Source organism: Mytilus galloprovincialis, chromosome 1 (assembly GCF_965363235.1).
Source record: "Mytilus galloprovincialis chromosome 1, xbMytGall1.hap1.1, whole genome shotgun sequence".
Lineage (NCBI taxonomy): Eukaryota > Metazoa > Mollusca > Bivalvia > Mytilida > Mytilidae > Mytilus > Mytilus galloprovincialis.
This window is the reverse complement of record NC_134838.1, coordinates 80,817,872-80,839,841: the sequence shown is the minus strand read 5'-3', so window position 1 is coordinate 80,839,841 and position 21,970 is coordinate 80,817,872. Positions and strand designations below refer to the sequence as shown.

At 30.9% G+C, this 21,970-nt stretch overlaps 1 protein-coding gene across 5 annotated transcripts in view; it reads left to right on the top strand.

The window, feature by feature from the left end:
• LOC143085466 (FYVE, RhoGEF and PH domain-containing protein 2-like) overlaps positions 1-21,970 on the top strand; it is a 63,818-nt gene that overhangs the window by 29,448 nt on the left and 12,400 nt on the right. For 4 of the 5 annotated variants that reach the window (XM_076261826.1, XM_076261852.1, XM_076261844.1 and 1 more), the window contains 11 exons: positions 1,280-2,520; positions 4,650-4,757; positions 8,919-9,067; positions 10,022-10,178; positions 13,453-13,540; positions 14,553-14,603; positions 15,411-15,469; positions 16,068-16,214; positions 17,057-17,140; positions 17,869-17,901; positions 19,680-19,759. In XM_076261826.1, coding sequence (XP_076117941.1) covers positions 1,280-2,520; positions 4,650-4,757; positions 8,919-9,067; positions 10,022-10,178; positions 13,453-13,540; positions 14,553-14,603; positions 15,411-15,469; positions 16,068-16,214; positions 17,057-17,140; positions 17,869-17,901; positions 19,680-19,759 — 2,197 coding nt within the window. The remainder of the gene's footprint in view (positions 1-1,279; positions 2,521-4,649; positions 4,758-8,918; positions 9,068-10,021; positions 10,179-13,452; positions 13,541-14,552; positions 14,604-15,410; positions 15,470-16,067; positions 16,215-17,056; positions 17,141-17,868; positions 17,902-19,679; positions 19,760-21,970) is intronic. The other variant, XM_076261835.1, reaches the window with a different exon arrangement.

Here is a 21,970-nt window from a genome sequence, read left to right as displayed (position 1 = left end):
CATTGAAAAATATGTTTTAACGGTGACACCACAAATTCAATGAACGTGTGACGAGTTAAGATAATTTTGTTGCTCTTTTTATTACAAGAAGAATAATAGATGGAAGGAAGTCCAATAAATTGTATTGATTTATGAATTTGATTTTGAGGAAGATTTTATAATTGTCTTCAGTTCAATTGAGGAAATAATTGTACTCAAGAAAAATTTACTAGTTAAAAGATGTTTTGTAAAACACACAATATTTATTGTTTTATGGAAGATGTCGTGACACAATCTTTTGGACTAGATTCAGCAAATAAATACTAAATTTCCCTCAGAATATATATGCTAAGAAAATCTTGGAAAAAAATCTTCCTGATTTCTGAATGTAAAAGGAAATTATTAGTCTATTCACATAGAACTACTGACCTGTATCATATTGTTAACTCAAGAAGGATTTTATCATTCATTGCTGTATTGTTAAAGTGTGGGACAGGAGTTCAGTATGTATTGCATTTAGTTTTTGTTTTTAAAATTGACTTGGGATTTGTTTTACATTTTTAGACTTAATGGCCAGGTGTACTGATTTAATGTGATAATTTTATTTTTTAGTTTTACAAATGACATAATAGAAAAAAAACAATTTAAGATATTGGAAAATATACTAATATTATTAGTTATGTTTATGCTATTTTGATAAAATAAGTAGACTCAAATTTATATTGCCTATTTTATTCAAGATGTAAAGGAATATAAAGACGCATGCAAAATATCTTCCTTGTACATACATTAGGCGGCTGACTGTCTGTCTAAAGCAAAATTTTTCTGTTTTAATGGTTTAACATTAGTAATTTTTTTGGTTCCTTTATAGCTTTTTCGGTGTGAGCCAAGGCTCAATGTTGAAAGCTATACTTTGACCTATAATGGTTTACTTTTACAGATTGTGACTTGGATGGAGAGTTGTCTCATTGGCACTCATACCATATCCCCTTATTTATTTTTGTATTTTATATGTCATTTATGTACAACGCCATTGAATACATATTGTATATGTAGAAATAGGCGTTTAATTAAGTTTTCATGTTTCATGTTTCATGTTTCTTATATCTATTTACATAGTTGATTTTACAGATTTTATATATATTCGGTATGTTGGTTTAGAACAGCATACAATGACAATTTTTTATTATATATTTTTTAAATCAAGATTTTGACTAGATGATTTATAACACACCATGTGTTTATCATATCCATGCAATGAAAAGAAACATTTATAAATGTATGTTTTTATATTTTACAGCACCTTGTAGGCCAAAGTTCTTTGATCGACTTCTAAACACGGTAAAACTTTCCAAGAAATCCAAAAGTAGCAGTACTCTCAGTTCTCCTTCTGAACTTTTTGGCACCAGTTTTGATGAGGATGAAGAGGCAGATACCTTTATAAAGGAGAATGTCGTCAATCAGAATTCTATCGAGGAAATTACTCAAATAGAGGTTGATGGATTTCAACTTCATCAGTTAGAAGAAGGTATCAGGAACAAGGAACTTTCAAGTGAAACTTCAGATAAAAAGCTGGATGAATCTTCTAAAAAACTCAAAAGAAAATCAAAAGAAAAAAGATCCTCAAAAAGCAGAAATTCTGATAAATCTTTAACGGAAGAGGAGAAAAGTTCTCCAGAGAATAGAATCTCAGGATCTTCAGGAAAAAGTGTTGAACAATCAGAGAACAAAACTGAAACAGCAACAGACATTTGTAGTGAGAAAAATCAGCTTGAGAGAAGTTTATCTGAAGAATCACAACCGACTCCACTTAAAACATTTGAAAGATCTCTTTCTACAGAAGCATCTACTCAGTCTACACCCAGTTCTCCACAAACAAAGGGTATAGTTAGGGAAAGACTTGAGCGATTCCGACGTTTAAATGAGCGTGGAAACAGAGATCCTAGAATAAGGCGCTCAATGTCTGTCCCAAACTCACCAGACCTTCACAGACACAATATGTCAGCAAACGACGAGCATTGCATCCTATTTAAAAAAGTAGAGACTAAATTAAAGAAAGATCCTAATATGTCTGATGAGGAATCTGGTCAATTTGGAGGTGTTGCAGTTAAACCTGGCTATGTTAAAGCTTTAGTCTTTCAGATTAATAAGAATAAGACAAATAAAACTGAAGGTTTAAGTCTGTTATCTGAAAATGGAGATAAGATAATAGATTCAAAGAATGTGAATGGCGATTGTAATAGTGTTCAGAGTGATGTGTCACACACGACTTTTAACAACGAATCGGCAAGTAGTAGTAACAGGAACAGTATAAAATCCTCCGATTGTGGTGGTACATCTGATACCACCTCTAGTGGGCAGGATAAAACTGAGAATGAATCAGGATTTGTCTCAGAAGGAATATGTATGGATGCTGAAAAGTTATTTGACTCTAGTTGGTCCGAATCAGATGATGATTTCATGTCAGATAGTGATGAAGAGTCAGTAAAGCCAGGTGAAACAAGTAGTGCGACAACAGAATCTGATAATAAAGGTTTCACTGTAAGTTGTTAGTCTGTGTAGTAAACAAGTGTTGCTTGTCTTCTGATATATATAAAAACAGAAGATGTGGTATGATTGCCAATGAGACAACTCTCCACAAGAGACCAAAATGATACAGCAATTGACTCAGTAATATTCATCAGTTTATTGGAAGGGTCTCAGTGTCTAGGCAGTTTATCTTCTGTATCAATAGCCTGTTGACAATGGGGTTGTAAGTTTGAATCCTGCACACAACGCTGATGTGTTGAAGTACTATCTTCATTGACTACCAGTTTTACTGCCAAAAGTTGTGATATTTTCCTGGCACGAAGTCCTCCATCAATAAAAACTGACCACCACAATAAGTCAATACTGCTGAAAGTGGAGTTAAAAAGCAACACTAAATTATTCAATCTGTATTCTGAAATCAATAATTAGCATAAATCTACTGTAAAAAGTTTTACAAATTTAGGTCATCTCAGTTTCTGTAGTCTTCCTGGATGTTTTAAATGGATTCAAAGTTCACCTTGTTTAAAGTTCATTTATGTTTATTTGCTAGAATAGTGACCTTCAAAACTTTGGATTGCTTATGTCTGTTTTCTATGAATTTAATGCCCTGTTATCAGGCGATTGAAATAGATCTTTAAAATTTATAACATCAATTTCTCAAATTTATTACTGTAATAATGCATAAAGTTAAACACTTATATAAATATAAGCACATTTCACATTTTTATATGCAGTAAATTACATATAGGCAAGAAGTATAGAAGATCAATCTCTGTATATTTGGTCCTACCGATTGAATTACAACTGAACTTAGTCTTGTTTTTTTTTAAAAGTGAACCAGGAACTTGATCTGTTACTGGGTTGAGGTTCACAATTTCAATTTTTGAATAAAAGTAAAAGTTCAGTTATCAATGACTTGTTTGTTTTATCATGTTTTATCATTTGTTTAATTAGTGTGAAATATCAGCATTGATAGTGAAATGATATTAATATGAAAATGAAACCTATACAAGTATGTATATGTACCGGTAATAAATAACCTTTTGGACTTAATTACAAATTTATGGTTCAACAAGAAGAATATTTGTGTTAAAAGTACCATATTCACGGATTATCTCCCTTTTAAAGGATAATATTAAGTGTGTTAGTGGCATTTTGAAGAAAAGTTGTGCTGTAATTGTGCCTTACTATTATATTGGAAGAAGTGGGTTATACCTTGTGTGTTTTTTTGGCTTAAGGTGCCTTAGGTGCAAGAATGTTTTAGGAATAAATTGGATATTACGTAGCCATATAATTTCTCGATAAAAACAACCCTACAATTATGGAATAACAGTATCTTATGAACAGAACATTTGAGCATGGATAATAAAAAAAAAAACATTCACAGCGCAGAAAATATTATTCACAGAGATACATGGCTTTCTTTCAACGTCTCAAACTGTTGAGTGATTTATTTTAAAATTCCCAGTAATGAAAATGTGGATCACAGTTAACATTGATAATGGTAAACTTTTGATACTATCATTGTTTTTTTACTTAATATTATTTGGGGGGATACATTATATTAATTTTGTATGCCTTAATAATGAAAACAGTTTATAGATTACTTGTATAACATGCCTACAATAATGTGGAAGTTGTTACAGCAAAATGCATTGAGTGTGTACATGGTGCAGGTAAATGTAATATCTTTGGTTAGCTTGCTTGCTAGCTGGACTGTGAAGTCATTTTAAACATGTTAAAATCAGTTCGATATATTCCCCTCCTGTAATAGTAGACTAGTCAGACAGATAACCCATCAATCTGTCTGAAGAACTACTCTACTCTAAAAGGAGGGTAGATTGCCTGACCTAGTACAGGTTCAGATAGCAAGCAAGCTAACCAAATATATATAACCTTTACTGACACACTCGATGCATTTTGCTGTACATGGTCTTTCAGTTAATTTATATTATGGTTCCAAATTACACACGCACATAGTGAAAATTTCATTACCCTCTTTAAAATGTCTGTATCCTCTTCTCAATACACTTTTATACTAAATATAAAAATTAAGTATATAATCATGATAATTATTACAGAATGTAAACTGCTTTAATATCTGTTCAAGTTTGTAATAAAGATGACAACTATATTTTTAGGACAGTACAGAAGTTTCAGGACCTCCTAAAGACAAGATACAGCAGATTGTAGAGGAATTATTATCTACAGAGAAAGCTTATGTAGAGAGACTGAAATTATTAGATCAGGTAAATAACTTGAAGTGTTGAATCAAGGTCGTTAACCTTACTTTTAACTATCAGCATGATCAGTTAACCTCAGCAGTTACATTTTAGATCAGTTAGATTAGGCCATAAAAAAGAATAGGTTTGTTTGCCCTAACCCTACCTACCCAGAAAATAGCTGCCTACCCAAATTCTTTTATTGTCCTGATGTGAAATTATTTTTTTTTATTAAGATCGCCAAGTAGACTAATAAACATTTTGAAAGAAAGAAAAAAAATGAAAATGCCTACCTACCTACCCACTTTCCCAATGTATGGTCAGTATGGGTAGGGTTTGGGCAAACCAAAGTATTTTTAAGTGTGGCCTTATTGAAGCTATGAGATATAGGAATTTAAAGTATCCCTTGATCTCATTAGCTAGCTTGTTATAGACAGTTTTTTGTAAAAAAAGCATTTTGAATGAATCCAGTATCAGTGGCAGATCCAAGTTAGGGGTTCTGGGGGTTGAAACCCCCTCCCCCCTAATTTTTGGACGATCAATGCATTTGAATGGGAGCATATAGTTGGAACCCTCCTTTTACTCTGTGTTGGTATCCCCTCATTTTGAAATGGCTGGATCCACCACTGATTATGTTCATGTATAATGAAAATATAATGAAAATAACACTTTATCAGTTATGTGTGTTCTAAAGACTTTTTCAGATTCACCTCCATCTGGAATGCTCAAGCCTCTATAAGCCATTGATATATAAATAACTGAAGTTGTGACCAAAAGAGATCTAAAAAAAAATACTAGTAACTAATTTCAATAAAGGCCAGGGACTTAGCCTTAGTTTTTGTCCATTTTATTTAAGATTTACCATTGGAGAGTTTAAGAAAAGTATTTTATATATCATACATGAATAAATCTGACTTCATTGAGCAAATATAATTCTTGGAAAGTTTTACCTAGAAGTTAAAGAATCAAATACATTTTAATTTGATTATTTAATGCATGGAGCAGAAACAAGACGTAGCCAAATTTTCATCTTTAGAGAAGTAGTTTTAAAAAAGTGTAATTTTGATCTAATATACAACTTCCTGTTTTATTAAAAAGATTTTTGACACAGATCATTTTAGTGCACATATTGATAGTGAAATTATAATTTTAATCTCCATAATACAGACCAGATTATAATACATGATTTGTACAACTTCCTGAATTGAGGTCCAGACTTGGATTTGATCTGAATGGAAGAGAGTAAAAAGTAGAAATACAATCCTTAAGGAAATTAGTAATGTTAATCAAGTCGTAGGATGAATTATATAAAATTCCCTTGAAGTAAAACATTTTCTTTTGATGTATGTAATACTAGTTACATTTTATATCATACCTATTTGATTCCCTATCTTAATTATTTAGTATATTTATATATCCTTATAAATGTTAAGAAATAATATGAGATTGGAATATCTAAAAATAGCTTGCATGTAGTAGGATGATTTCCTGTTGTTATTTTCCTCTAATTTTTTTTTAAAGAACAATCCTTACAGAGGATAAACATGGCCATCATTTGGTTTTTGTTGACATAATTATATTTTCACCAGTATCAAGTCAGAAAAAGATTTCAAATTTTTATAAAGATTGCAATAAATTTCAAATTTCCAACAATAGCCTATAAACAACTTGTAGTGAAAGCTACTGGATTTTATGATTAAAAACCCATGCTATATTAAATCTCAGAATGGGGATTGTTGTTAGCGTGGTCTTAGTAGTTCCAACTACTGAATCCATAGCCTGTCATCAGTGAGGTCATAAGTTTGAACCTTGCACGTTGGACTCTAATCTTAATAGACTAGGAATGTCAGTTTTCCTGTCAATGTTCTGTGGTTCTCTTTGTACACTGTGGCTTTCCCCTTAAAACAATCCAAACAAACAAATCTGTCACTCAATCAGATGTCAGAACAACTTTTTGTAGTCATCTGAATTTTTAATGTTTTTTTCAACCTATGTAATTTTAAACTAGTGTATATGTTAACAAAGTTATGTCAAGTTAGAGAACTTATTCATTTTGAAAACTGGCTCTCATGTATAATTTCTTGTGCATGTAATTGGTTAAATCGGTATGAATTAAAATAATTATGTAACTTTTGAAAAAATTTCAGTTAATGCATTCAAAACTTTGGTAAAATTACGATCAAGTTATTTAAATCTAGCTTTTACTTTGAATATTTTTAAGTGCTTGAAGGTGAAAGTTTTTGAATAACTCTTGTTATGAATCTTGATTGGTAAAAAATTAAAGGTTATTTTGTCTTTATTCTAGTGTCTAAAGAATTCTGCTGAATAAAGCTCACTTTTAAAAATGGTCTTTTAACTAGTAGCTTTTTAATGAGATTTTTTCGAAAGTTACCCACAATTTAGGAATACATTGATAATAATGGTATTTTTGTTTTTTGATACTGATTTAATCAGAATGAATATCATGTGAGGCGGCTAAAGCAAGCTGATGAAGTCTGAATATCAATATTGCATTATTATTATTTTTTGTAATTTTTTGTAAATTTTACTGTAAATATGAAATTCTAAAGAAAAAGGAAAAATTAGTATTGCATCGAGGAAGTAGAATCATTGAAAAGGAAACTATGAATTACAGATAAGTTCAAGTCAAAGTTCAAATCAATTACTGATATTTGCTTAGTCTGAAAGAAGACAGACATAATATAAACAACTGTAAAAGAGATCACTTATGTATTAAATGAAGTTTATTTTTTATTAGATACTTAATTAAATGAAGACTTTCTTTAATTAAAAAACTTCAGGTTTAGAAACACTTGATGTCTAAAACACTAGTGGTATCTTTCAAAAATAAACTTGTAGTGAGGTGCTTCATCTCTTCATTAAAATATCTTAAAAACATAAAAAAAAATGTAAGTAGTTTAAGTTCTTGGATCTATTTCAATAAACTTTGTCTAAGGGGCATGCTTTTGGTTTATCTAACATTATTTTAAAATGTGTATTTTGTTCTGTTAACTTTTGAATTGAAAAAAGGGTTTGACAACTTGAATAACCTAAATTATATTTTTTTTACGTCCCTTCTAGCAGTTAGCAAATTGTTGGACGTCTCATCAATTTAAGTGAAATACAGACGACTATCAAATTAGTGTATTTTCCTGTACATTTCCTATGACACAATGGTTATGTTATTACATCACAGTCAGAGCTTATTGTTCAATGACTTGAGTTACTACATTTACACCAATTGACCTTGAGCCAACAGAGTAACTCAATCACAAACTACAACTTGAAATTGTCCTTTTAAATGAATGCCAAATTTAGATTTTGACCCAGATTCAATGGTTCATGGAAATGTGAAAGTGCAAGTGAGGTGTTGGATTCAGTGGACACATTTCTTGTTTTTATTCTGGTAATTGTGTTTAAAAAGTGGTTTGATTAATTGTTTTTTATGTCCAGCAGCTAATATTTCATACACATTAAAAATGCAATGAGGTTATTTGTAACACGCTATAAGTGTGTGAGATTTTTAAGGATTTTTCTATTTTGAACAGTTGCCTGCCTTCTTTGGATTTCATGTGTGTGAGATTGTTTAGGAATTTTCAGAATTATTAAGTTGTCTACCTTTGATAGTTTACCATCAATGCTATATTTTAACGGATAGAGATGGATATTTGTAAAACCTCAACTAATTACCAATTACTAAAAGAAATCCTAATTTGTTATCTATTGTTTACATTATTTAAAAGTTACATGAAAAGAAATGAAATTCATCATGTTCATACATTTTGTAATACCAAATGATGTTCTAACATAATTTCAGGTTTTTAAGGGTTACTGATATCTTTTTTAAATTTACCTCGAAGTTAGCCGGAAAATTATCTGGACAATTTAAAACCACTACCTCTCAAATTATTATTCAAAATTCTATTTGAAGTTTGTATATCTCATATGATTTTGTATGCCCCACCTAGTTGCATTATGTTTTTCAGTCTGTGCACTGTTACATAGAAAATGATAATGCCAGTGGGGCATTTGTGTACTATGGACACATTCTTGTTTTCTCCACAAATTAAATTGCAACATTTTTACGATTCATATCAATGCATTTGTTTTTATTTCTGACCATTGTCCTTAATACTATCATGAAAGTTAGAATTTGACAATATTATTAAAAATTATTATCTTTTTCAGACATTTCAGTTTCGTGTTGTACAAGAAAACAAGATCCACAATTTTCTTCCCGATGGAGTCATACCTCAGATGTTCTCTAATGTACAGAGTATTTATCAGTTCCATAATGATTTCTTATTACCTCAGATAAAAGATCGTGTTGAAAATTGGTAAGAAATATGTTATTGATAGATTTTATTTGTCCAAGTAATTCAAGAGGTAGTTGCCTCATGTTTTCACATCAAATCCCTTTCCCACAGTTCAGTGCCATTTAACCTTGCATCATGGTTACACACCAGTCACAAACTTATTTCCCTTGGATTAGTATAGAATATATTTTCGCTTGCTAAAAGTAGTAATGCATAATTTTCCTCCAAGAAACTGTTGCATAAGTCAAATTTTTAGGAATTTATTCTCCCTTTCAACCAATTAAGCAAGGATTATGTGTGGTAATCATTAAACTATTTGCTGAAAAGAAGATGTAGTAAACAAGAAAAAATATAAAAAATTGTATGTTTAAAATTGATTGCAAAAGTTGCATAAAGTACATTTCTAGGGTCACAACTAAAACATACATTTTTCATCAGTTGACTTAATGTACAGTACATTACTTAGAATTCTCATGTTAGTCATTCATTTTGACAACAACAATGGAGGGATATAAATTCACAAAATCTCACTATAAATTTAGAAGATCACCTTATGATAATGAAAATGTAACATTGTATATCAAATTTGATATCTTTACTTCATTTTTCACCACCACTAAAAAACATATTTTAATTTATTAAAAAGTATCACTCCTTTTAAGAACCACACTGAAGATAATACATGTGAATACATATAAAGACTACCACAAAGACCAACACATATTTTTTTCATGTTTCATAAAAACGATAAAAGTTGTCAAAATAACTAAGAGGAGATAATTCCAAATTTTGCAAACATGTCTATTTGTTTCAGGCTTATATCCAGTTAAAAATTAAACAAAGGAAAAAGGAACTCTCTATAAAAGAAGGTTGAGTGTAATTGAGAAAATTGAGAAAATGAAACATAAAAAATATACAGAGTCAGTTATACAGGCCTTGACATAATAAAAAAAAAAAATGTACTTTTTTTCTCAGGTCTCCAGAATCTAAAATTGGTGACATGATGAAACAGTATGCCCCACTGCTGAAAATGTACACAGAATATGTAAAAAATTTTGATAATGCTATGAATTTGATAACAGTTTGGTCAGAAAAGTCGCCCAAGTTTGCATCAATAGTAAAAGAAATACAGGTAAATTTGAAACCTTTATAACATTTCTCTGCATCCAACTAAGCAATCAGCAGTGCTATATCTTGGATATGCTGCTAATATTACATACCATGGATTTCAGTTTTAAATAACACAAATTTTAGAAGAACCTGGTATTGAGATCTTATAAAACATGTTTAACCCCACTGCATCTTTGCGCCTGTTCCATGTTAGGAGCCTCTTTCTTTTGTTAGCCGTGTATGTTTTTAATTTTAGTTCATTTATATGTTTTTGAGCTTAAAATGACATCCAGTTTCACTGGGAGAGATCCAATTGCGCCAAAAATGCGTCCTTTTGCATTTTGCAGCACAACTTTTTTCTTCAATGCTACGTTTGCACGCCACCTGTTTTAAAATTACATGGTAACATTTGCATCAAAAATAAATCATATGATTGCGCCAATTAGAAGAAATATGACTTCCCTTCTCCTTATTTCGAACTTGGAACCGGTAGTTTATACGGAAAATGTTGCTGCATGGATACTACCTAATTTAATGTATGTAGTAACTTGTACATGTAACTTCACTTTATTATAAAAAAAAAAACAACATTGAAGGGTGAAATGTATAAAACGGTTCATAATAATTCCTGTAGAATGCTTCTGCTCCATTACTGGTACATCTTGTGGTAGATAAGGTTTTAGCCGATACGGATGGTGGGAACAAAGCACTGTTTCATCAATATATATAAAACAATATCAGCAAAAGCTTCTATTTTCTTCACTTTTGGCAAATTTTGTATTAAATATTCAACAAGTTTTCTTCTCTCTGTACATGGACTGTCTAATGCATTTCAAGTCATTTCTCTCCAGATGCTCATCTTCATGGTGAAACATCTCCGAACATATGATACTTCAGCCAAAAATAAGAATAAATATTAATCATTAATATGTATGATAGATATGTGTACAGGTAAATGAGTTCCGAATATTGGCGCAAATGATACCCCTGAAAAACAGTAATTGGCGCAAACGGACTGCTGCTGTTTCACTGAACTAGTACACATTTTTGTTTAGGGGCCAGTAGAAGCCCGCCTCAGGGTGAGGGATTTTCTTGAGGTGTTGACGACCCATTGGTGGCCTTCAACTTCTGCTCTTTGGTCTGGTTGATTTCTCTTTGACACATTTTCCATTTTATTATTTTCATGGAAATTTAATTGTATTCAATTCATCGCATCTTATCTTAAAATTAAGTTTGGATTTAGTGATTTAGCATAGCTGAGGTGGAAGACCAACATATTGAGTTTTAATTTTTATGAGTAATTAAAACTTCTAAAAAATAAGTGTCAGAATTTAACAGTATAGTTATTTTCTTGTTCGTTTTATCCTTTTTGATAATTAAGACTTTTTGTTATTCTTAATTGAGTTTTCAAAAATTAAAATGTTGCTCTCAGGAAGGAAAATGTAAAGACTTGACCTTCAACTAATTAAATAAACCCATTTAAATATTATTTCTTCAAAGCAATCAGGATGTATGTGCTTAACATTACGTAACAAAATGATATAATGTAGTATTTTGTATATATATTGAAGGGTCATTGTACCTTCATATGATACTTGTTGTATGATATTCTGCGATGTATATCTATGATGTCCTTTTGATATGGTTATTCTCCACTTTGTATGATATGTTACATAGAATATTTTATGCCATATTTTATGACTGTTCCTTGATGCTTAGGTCACATGATATTGTATGGCTGCTTTATGGTGAGGTCACATGATATGTAATGACCATTTCTTGATGCTTCGGCCACATGATATTGTATGGCTGTTCCTTTATGGTGAGGTCACATGATATGTAATGACTGTTTCTTGATGCTTCGGTACATGATATTGTACGGCTGTTCCTTAATGGTGAGGTCACATGATATGTAATGACTGTTTCTTGATGCTTCGTTCACATGATATTGTATGACTGTTCCTTTATGGTGAGGTCACATGATATGTAATGACTGTTTCTTGATGCTGAGGTCACATAATATTGTATGACTGTTCCTTGATGCTTACATGATATCATATGACTGTTCATTGATGATTACATGATATCATATGACTGTTCCTAGATGCCCCTATGATATCATATGACTGTTCCTAGATGCCCCTATGATATCATATGACTGTTCCTAGATGCCCCTATGATATTGTATGACTGTTCCTTGATCTCATTTATATGATGTTTCATGAACCTTTCTTGATACTCATATGATATTTTTCATGTAGTAGTTTCATACAAAAGTTTTGCAATGTATGCATGTATGAGAGATTAATTCAGTACATTAAATGAAAATTTATATACAAATCAATAATGGATTAGTCAAGTCCATACACAAATTGTTCACTTTGACCTTTAAATAGTCTAAATAGACCGTGATTGAGTTTAGCTTTAGGTCTACAAATTAGAAAGGTGATGATAATTGCATCCAGTCAGAAATGCATAAACTATTTAAATTAATACTGATCGCAAATTGAAGACAGTTTCTCATACCTTGTATTTCATGAATTATAGGTTATTATTCTTATAAGAGGTGTTAGCTTGACTCTTGATATCTTCCGTTCTATAAAGGTACAGTAATACTTCAAAATAAATTTAAGAAGTAGTTAAAAATGCATCGGAGCACATATACATATACACATTCAAAACCATAGTTTATATGATTAAAAAAACTAAGTAAGATGTATAAGTGAAAAATAAGGTTTTCCTGTTCATAAAACCAGGTAGATATGTTTATTTATCTTACCTCCTATACATTTCTAGGAATATGATTGGTTAAAAGCGTCCTTGGGGAAACCGTGTATATTTAATATTAGGTTAGTTAGGAGGCGGGGCTTATTTCATACACGGTTAGTAGTGGATCATGTTAATGCTAACTGTATTGAAAACTTGCTCACTTTGATAGGTCACTAGTCTAAATTTTACACGTTAAGATAGTCTGTAAGATAAATTTGTTAAATAGTGTGCTAGTGACGTAATACGGTATATATGGGGTAAATAAATTCCATATGGGGATTCGAGCTTCGCTCTCACCCCATATGGAATTTACTGACCCCATATATACTGTATTAGGTCACTAGCACACTATGTAACTAATAGTATCTTGATCAGATCTTGATCAAAATATTATTTGCCAAGTCATATATGGGAGGGGAGATGTTCACAGTGGTCTTTATTTTTGTGTAGTTAATGTTTTTTACTCAGTAATAGTTTTACCCTGCAAGTCATTTTCTACATATATTTAATTTATATAATTATTCCAGATGACCCCTGAATGTGGTAGTTTAACATTGCAGCATCATATGTTAGGACCAGTTCAGAGAATTCCTCGTTATGAAATGTTGCTCAAAGGTATAATAAATGTATAGATATCTAAACTACAGAAAATTACTCTGAACAACATAAATTCCTTCACAGGCTTTGTGTTTTCAAGAATTCATAAATTTGCTCTAATGAATTTTAAATGAATTCTTTTCATCTAAATATGACTCCATTAGGTTGATGAACAAAATTAATTACCGATTATCTTAATTTCTTAAAAATTGACATTTTACTTTAATGGTTTATTCATTTGATGACAGTAAAAACACTTAGGAAATAACTTTTGTAGAAATGTGTCATATGGGAATAATTATCTGCTGAATGTGATTGGTCCTTTTATATCAGGTTAGCAAAAATACTGTAAAGGAGAAACTGTCACATGGCATATTTTCAACAAATTTGACATTAAACATAGAGTTCTTGTGGTATTAAATGCCACCAAATAGTTCACATATGGTAGCTATACATGTATCAAGCACTTTAAATAAAGAAATTTTAACAATGCTTTTGATAACTGCAAAAATTCAAAAGGTTTTGCAAAAAGAAAAAAATGCATTTGAAATTTTAATAGCCTTATTCAAATGTAAATAAGAATTTAGGACTTCAATAACTAAAATGTAGTCCTGCTATTTTCAATGGTAGCTTAAAGCAAGAAGTCTTAAGAAGGGGGAATAAGTAACCAGTGGTGGATCCAGAACTTTTCATAAGGGGGTCTGATCCAGTCATGCTTCTGTGATTCTCTATGTAATCAACCAAATTTTTCCCGCGAAAGCCCCCCCCCCCCCCCCTGGATCTGCCTATGGTTACTTGTCAAAGCACTTAAATGCTTGCAATTATTTACCAGTCAGAATATAGTTTATTTGTTACGTGGGAAAAGTTGGTGTCATCCTAAAGCAAATTTGGTCAAGTGCAGGCTTTTGATAAACCTACATCCTTTAATTTAAACGAATGATCTACAGATAAAAGACAATACATCTAAACAATAGTTCTATAACTATTGTTCTTCAACTCAATTGTACGTGTATATATATATATATTACAGATTATCTCCGACGTCTTCCAGAAGATGCAGCAGACAGAGAAGATGCTCAAGGTAAGGTCAAGGTCTTTCATTCAATCAACCCATAAACAAAATTATGTTTTTATACTCCCTTTTTAAAAAATTGGTGGTATACTGTTTTACCTCGGTCTGTTCGGCCCATTAATATTTTCTGTTGCATCTTTCTCAGGAACTACATTACAAAGAGTAGGAGCTCGCTGTTTCGCTTGTTTAAACAAGGATTGAACTATGTATTCCAATTCTATACAAGTATACCTTTTACTCTTTGAAATGGTAGACAAAAAGACTCAACAAGAAATTATTATATAATGCAAACAAAAAATTTCTCATCTCCAACTCTGTATCTATGTGTAAATAATAGAATAACTAATGGAAAAATTCAAATATATTAAAAATGTTCGCAAATGAACTGTTAAAAGCAAGCTTGCTGTTTGTTGTGAGCCAAGGCTCTGTATTGAAGACCATACTTTGACCTATAATGGTTTACTTTTACATATTGTGACTTGGATGAGAGAGTTGTCTCATTGGTACTCATACCACATCTTCTTATATCTATTAACATCACATTATTCTTTTGAATGTGCAGAGGGATGAAATCATATGGTGCAAAATGAGAAAACAGTTACTGAAGCCAGTGGTACCTGATGTGATTAATCATAACAAGTTAAAAACAGTCATATTCTTATAATTTCTATTGCAAATCATAAACAAAGAAAAGAAAAAGAAGAATGGATTATGGATACAACACATGTAACAAGTTCTTAGTCATTACAATTTCGATTGATGAATTATTGAAAGTTTACCAAGGAAACATTTGACATTCACTTACTTTCATTACAGTTGCTCTAGAATTGGTTACCACGGCAGCATGCCATTCTAATGAAGCCATGAAAAAGATTGTAAGTAGATATTTAATGTATAAGTTAATGTCGCAATGAAAATCTTGATATTGGATCATTATATTTAAAATCAATACAGGTCAAAGGCTGGGATAAGACAAAAGAAAACAATCTACATGATCTAAGGGTTGCATAGGACAAAGTAAAGTAAAATCACAAGTTTGTTGAAAAAAAGTTATTATTCTATTTCTCTATTTGTAATTATGCAAATAATATAGTATTAAGTTTGTTGTACATTGCATTATAAAACAATGTAGTTTTGACAAACTGAATCTTTTTCACTGTTAGCACAATAGATATAAGAAGATGTGATATGAGTGCCAATGAGACAACTCTCCATCCAAGTCACAATTTATAAACGTAATTTAAACCATTATAGGTCAAAGAACAGTCTTCAACACAGAGCCTTGGATCACACTGAACAACAAGCTATAACAGGCCCCAAAATGACTATAGTGTTAAACATTTCAAACGGGTAAACTAATGGTCTAATCTATATAAAAAAAGAAAAACACTTATGAACCACACCAACAAACAACAACAAGTCATCAAGAGAAAAGAAAACTACACAATATACAATTTTATGAATGTTTTGTAGGATAGTTTTAATAAATTATTGGAGATTATGAGAAAGATAGACACCAGTGAGAACTTGATAAGTCCTACAAGAGAGCTGGTACGAGAGGGCAGAATTATCAAGATATCTGCTCGGGGTGGAGAAAGACTGGAAAGATTCCTTTTTCTGGTAAGAAGTTGTATAAAAAATGTATTTATATTGGAACTATAACTGCCGCTATTTCTGATTCTTACAGTTAGAAATTACTGTGGAAGTCCGTAAACTTTTAGATGAATTTTATAGACCCATAAATAAAAATAAAATGACTCAGACATTAACAACTATAGGTCACCGTACGGCCTTCAACAATGAGCAAAGCCCATACCGCATAGTCAGCTATAACTGGCCCCAATAAGACAATGTAAAACAATTCAAACGAGAATATAATGGCCTTATTTATATAAAAAAATGAACGAAAAACAAATATGTAACACATACACAAAGGACAACCACTGAATTACAGGCTCCTGACTTGGGACAGGCACATACTTAAATAATGTGGCGGAGTTAAACATGTTAGAGGGATCCCAACCCTCTCCAAACCTGTGACAGTGGTAAAACAATACAACATAAGAACGAACTATAAAAATCAGTTGAAAAAGGCTTAACTCATCAGATGGACAAAAATATAAGTGGATGTGGCTGGCCACTTGTACATCCCAACAAACAAAGACACTAGGAACAGATCTGAGAGTACTCACAGTTATCTGACTGCTAGTTCAAAGCCACTAACAACTAATAAAACAACCAGTATATTTATGCATTTAGAGAATCAACTCAATTTTTACAGCAACTGTTGAATGTATGTGTTGTTTATCTTAATTAATTTTAAATCAAAATCTTGCATGAGTGTTTTTTTGGGGGTTTGTTTTTTTTTGGGGGGAAAAAGGGGGGAGACTTCAAATAAGTTAAAGCATATTTCCAAAACTTAAAAATTCTAAATATAATTTTTAAATGTTGTATGTTTTTAGTTCAATGATCTGATGTTGATTTGTTTTGAACCATTGCTGGGAAGTTATAAGATTAAATCACAGTTAGAAATGGATGGTATGGAGGTATGTATTCTACAATATAAATTTGAATCAAGTTTTATATAAAACGAAAACTGAATGCTAAAACTCTTGGGCATAGATTTTATTTATCTGGAATTTTGTATTTTTTATGGTTTTTAATTTTACTTGGTTCGTATTTTATTATAATTTTAATTTTACTTAGTGGACATTTAAATAAAGAACTGTTATTCATGTTTTTGTCATAATATGACTTGATACCTGAATATATCTGCAGTATATTCATAGCTCTACTCTCTACACCATACACTATACTCTGTCTATATACCATTCTCTCTTAGTACACCATTCCGAAATAACTGCACTATCATGCAGCAGTACTTGCTTAATGAATTTATAGCTAGTTGTGTTAAAAGTGATCTTTTCCAATGATATTTGTAATTTACAATCAAATTACTAAATGTAAAAACTCTCAATTTGTTAATTTAATAGCAATTTTTTAAAACTTACACCTTCAGATTGCAAGTCAAGCTTGACTTCTGGTTTATAATAAATAAATATTTAGAAGAAGAAAGACAAGAATATTGAATAAACAAAGTTAATTAGATATTTAAACAATGTAAGAATATTTAATTTATTTATATTCTGTGAATGCTAAATAGACTTTATTTTGTCCATGTAGTATTGTAGCATTAATTTGATTTTTCATTTCCATGAAATTTTAAAAAAGATTTATAGAATGCTTCTTGTATGTAAGTGTTGTGATTTTGTAGATTATGGAACGCACTGATAAATGTCTTCGTTGGGTAGGTTAGATAGCTTTGCAGTCCCTCGTTTACTTGTATCCCCTAATGGTTGTGGCTTAGCTTAGAATATATAGTTGCATAAGGCTTCATTTGAGTGCTACCTTATTCCTTGGTCCAAACCTTATTCCCAAATGTGAAATTTCTGTTAATAAATGTTACATCATTGATCAAGCTATTGTTTATGTCTATAACTCCATTTGTGTTGTCTATTAAATGTAAGTGTGATTTAATGTCTCAATTTGGGGAAAACTATAAAGAAAAAAACAGACAGAAGAAAAAAACATAGGATGTTGCACATAATAAAAACTAGATTTTATCTCACTGTGATAAATGTCAGAAAGCAAGACATTTTTTTTCTCTCTCTGTTGAGCTTTACGATGTGATATGTTTTAAATCTGACATTTTTGAATGGAATAAGTATGAAGGGAGATGTTGATTTTTGAGGCAATGCAGTTTATGTTAAAAACAAAATATGGTATAATGCTCATTAGTAGTGATTTGTGAATTTTGAATCAAAATTTTTGAAAATATCAAGATTTGCTGTAACGGGCATACTTGAGGCAACTGCTAAAGGCTAAAGGATATCAAACTTTCTTTTGGTTTTTTATTTTGCTGATTTGCTGTCTATCATTTAAATTAAATTATTTTTGTGTTGAACTTCCATTGCATATGAAGTACAGTCAAGGAAAATAACTAAATGATAAATATCATGTGTTAAAAATAAATGTCCAAGCTTTCTCCGTTTGCATCTTTGGTATATTAAATCCAATGATATAAAATATTTTCATTCCTTAGAGGAGGGAATATACAAACTTAAATTCAACTAAGATGATATAATAACCAGGCATAAACTAATTGTTTTTTGTTGAATTTTGACCTATCCGTTTGTAAACATCCATACCTGTAACTTGAATTGCATGTTGTTTAACCTGTATAATTACATATTTGGACATGGTACATATTGTACAATTAGTAAATCTTTAGCATGTTACACTATATAAGATTTTTTGCATGGATATAGTTGTCAGCATTATCATGGTAAATTGATTATGTGGACATTTCAAGTTAAAAGGTTGTCAAAATATGAAAATTCTGTTTATTTGTTCATATAATCATATAACTTTTGATATTGTGGGTTCATATGATCTTCAACACTAAAGTTGAATATCTGTACCTTGAATTAAATTTATTTTAATAACTGTGCTGTACTATTTAAAAGTTGCTTAAAAGACTAGAATTTTAAACTTGTTACATAAGATGTCATATTAGTCGCAGATTGATAAGACGTCGGAGGAATCTCAAAATAGTGTCATATAAAATGTATGAGGTGTAATCAGCAGCCTTCTAGAAATGTGAATTTGATCGAAACCGTTTTGAATCCCTTTTCAACAAGCAATCTCTTGTTTAGGATTAAAAAGCAAATTAAGTTTCAATTACCTTGTATAGGGACCCTGCCTTACTAAAAAAGCATGCTTGATTTATTATTATACCATTTTACTAACATTAAAATATTGATATGAACCAATAATTTGTTGTGTATATTAAGGATATCTGAGGAACAACATTGTAATGTTGTTTACCATGGCATCATGAAAAACTTACATGCCATTTGTGATTGGTAAAGCTGTCAAATGTTGTCATAGAGATATTACCAGTTGGCAAATGGAAATCAAACCTCAATTAAAAAAACCCAATGATAATGGTATAATTTTAACAAGTAATGTAATATCAAAGATCTTCCTTAGAAAGCGAGCTTATAATATACTTGTTTATTTCAGATATTAGAAGGAGAGAGTATAGATATTCCTAATACATTCTATGTTAAAAGTAGACAGAAAATAATACAGTTCTTAGATGAGTAAGTCATAGACCTTATATTATTGTACCGGTAATTAATTGATTCATTTAAAGTTGCTTAAAAGCAGTGAATTCATATGTTTATATAAAAATGATATGATTGTCGATGAGACAGCTGTCCACAATAGACCAAATGATACAGAAATTAACAACTTTAGCAGGGCTCACACTACTTCAGAATTATAGGGAGAAGTGACTTCTCTTTTTGAAACTGATAGGGAGAAGTGGTGAGATTTGAAAGAGAAGTGCTCATTCGCGCGGTGCGCTGCAATGTTTGGATTTTACAATAGTATAAAGGGCAATATGTAAATAATGTTCTTTTTATATTGTTCAATTCATATCTAAGTAAAAAAATTACAATTAAAGTTACATTTGAAATTAAAAGTTGTTTAAGCTTTACTAAAGTTCTTGTGAAAAACTACAAACTAAATATCTAGCACTTAAAAAAAAAAAAAAATTTAAAAATGTAAAGAAATTATTATATATCAATTACAATTTAATTTAAAATTATCTTGTGTATGAAATTCAGTGTTTCTAATAAAAAAATATAAAAGTTATTAAGCTGGGCCATAATATATTGATATTAGTATGATAGTCTCAGAGTTAAGCAACTTTAATCAATAGTTTGAAACAATCCATAAAAAATAAAGGGAATTATATACACCAATCAATTAGATCATGTAGATGTAACCAAAAGTCTCTTTATGCGTGTGGAATGCGTAATTTTTCCCTTTGGGATCAACATTCTTCTGTCAGCTGTTCCATTCGTGCGTCCGTAGTAATTATTGTAAAAGTACGGATTTCGGTCATAGCTGCTCCGGTTCAGATCCGTAGTTTAGAAATCGGTCAATGGCGGACGAATGCAAGAAAATTTACAAAAATAAACGATGTTTGACAAGTTATTTGGAAAGGAACATGACGTTTTTAATCCAATAAATGGATTAAAAATTTACTGGAGGCAACTTTTATCACGTTTGAATGAAGTAATAAACTTATTTTGCCGCCGAAATTTAGGTTGATGTACGTTTTCGAGTAACAAGCACCGGAACTTGCAGAAATGCACGAAGTGATAAAAAGTTGTATTTTTATCAAATAACCTGCTACACACTGCTTCAACCTCTTTTCTAAAGATAATGAATCGTTTATGTCTGAATTTCTTTAATTATCAATAAAAAACTGATGTTTCATCAACTTGGTAAAAATTGAAAATGTCCGATGACGGAAGCGACTGAAAGCGACTATCGTCATGGACAGGGCGACTTGTTTTCGCTTTTGGGGGTCGGGGAAAGCGAAGTGACGGTCGGGAAGGCGACTTCTTCGCCCAAGTCGCCTGGTAGCGTGAGCCCTGACTTTAGGTAACTGTAAGTTCTTCTATAATGAGCAAAGCCCATACATCACAGTCAGCTATAAAAGACCCCTAAATGGCAAATGTAAAACAATTCAAACGAGAAAACTAACAGACTAATTAAAGTATGAAGTAATGAACGAAAAGCAAATTTGTAAACTATGTTTATTATATTTGACATATTAAAACCTGTTATTTGTTTATGGGTCTTTATAGAATAAAATGCAATTATAATGTTATAATTTTCTGATGTGTCCTTCCTTGTACCAAGAAATAGGTTACAAAAATTAAGGAATCGTGATGGTACAATATATTGTACAATAAGATAATGGGAGATAACACATTTCTCTATCCTAGAGTTGTCTTTTGATTTTAACCAACAATTTCTTGTACAATTTACAGGTAAACCAAAGACTTTAAAATCAACATTTGATGCTTCTCAGCTAAGCATGAGCATTACAGAAAAATTATTGTTAACAAAGAGATAAAGTAATAGATGTTCTTTTTAGTCTTTGCTAAAAGTACACAGACTTAGGCCGTGTTCACACCAAACGCCATGTACAGTAAACATGTTTATAATTAGTTTAATGTTATGTACACGGGTTTCACATTAAATTTGTTCACATCTATACACCTTGTTTAATTACCTGTACATAAGATTTGTTCACATTTTTAAACTATATGTCATTTAAATGCTCATTACGTAGACTTGAATGAAATTTTTTGAACAGCTTTCCTAGCAGTTAGGGAACGATCATTTGACTTTAAAAAAAAAGGAGGGGATGGATTTTTTCTCGAAAAATATTCTAACCCCCAATTTGATAAAAGAAATAAAATAGTCTGGTCATACTGATGAAAGAAAATTTA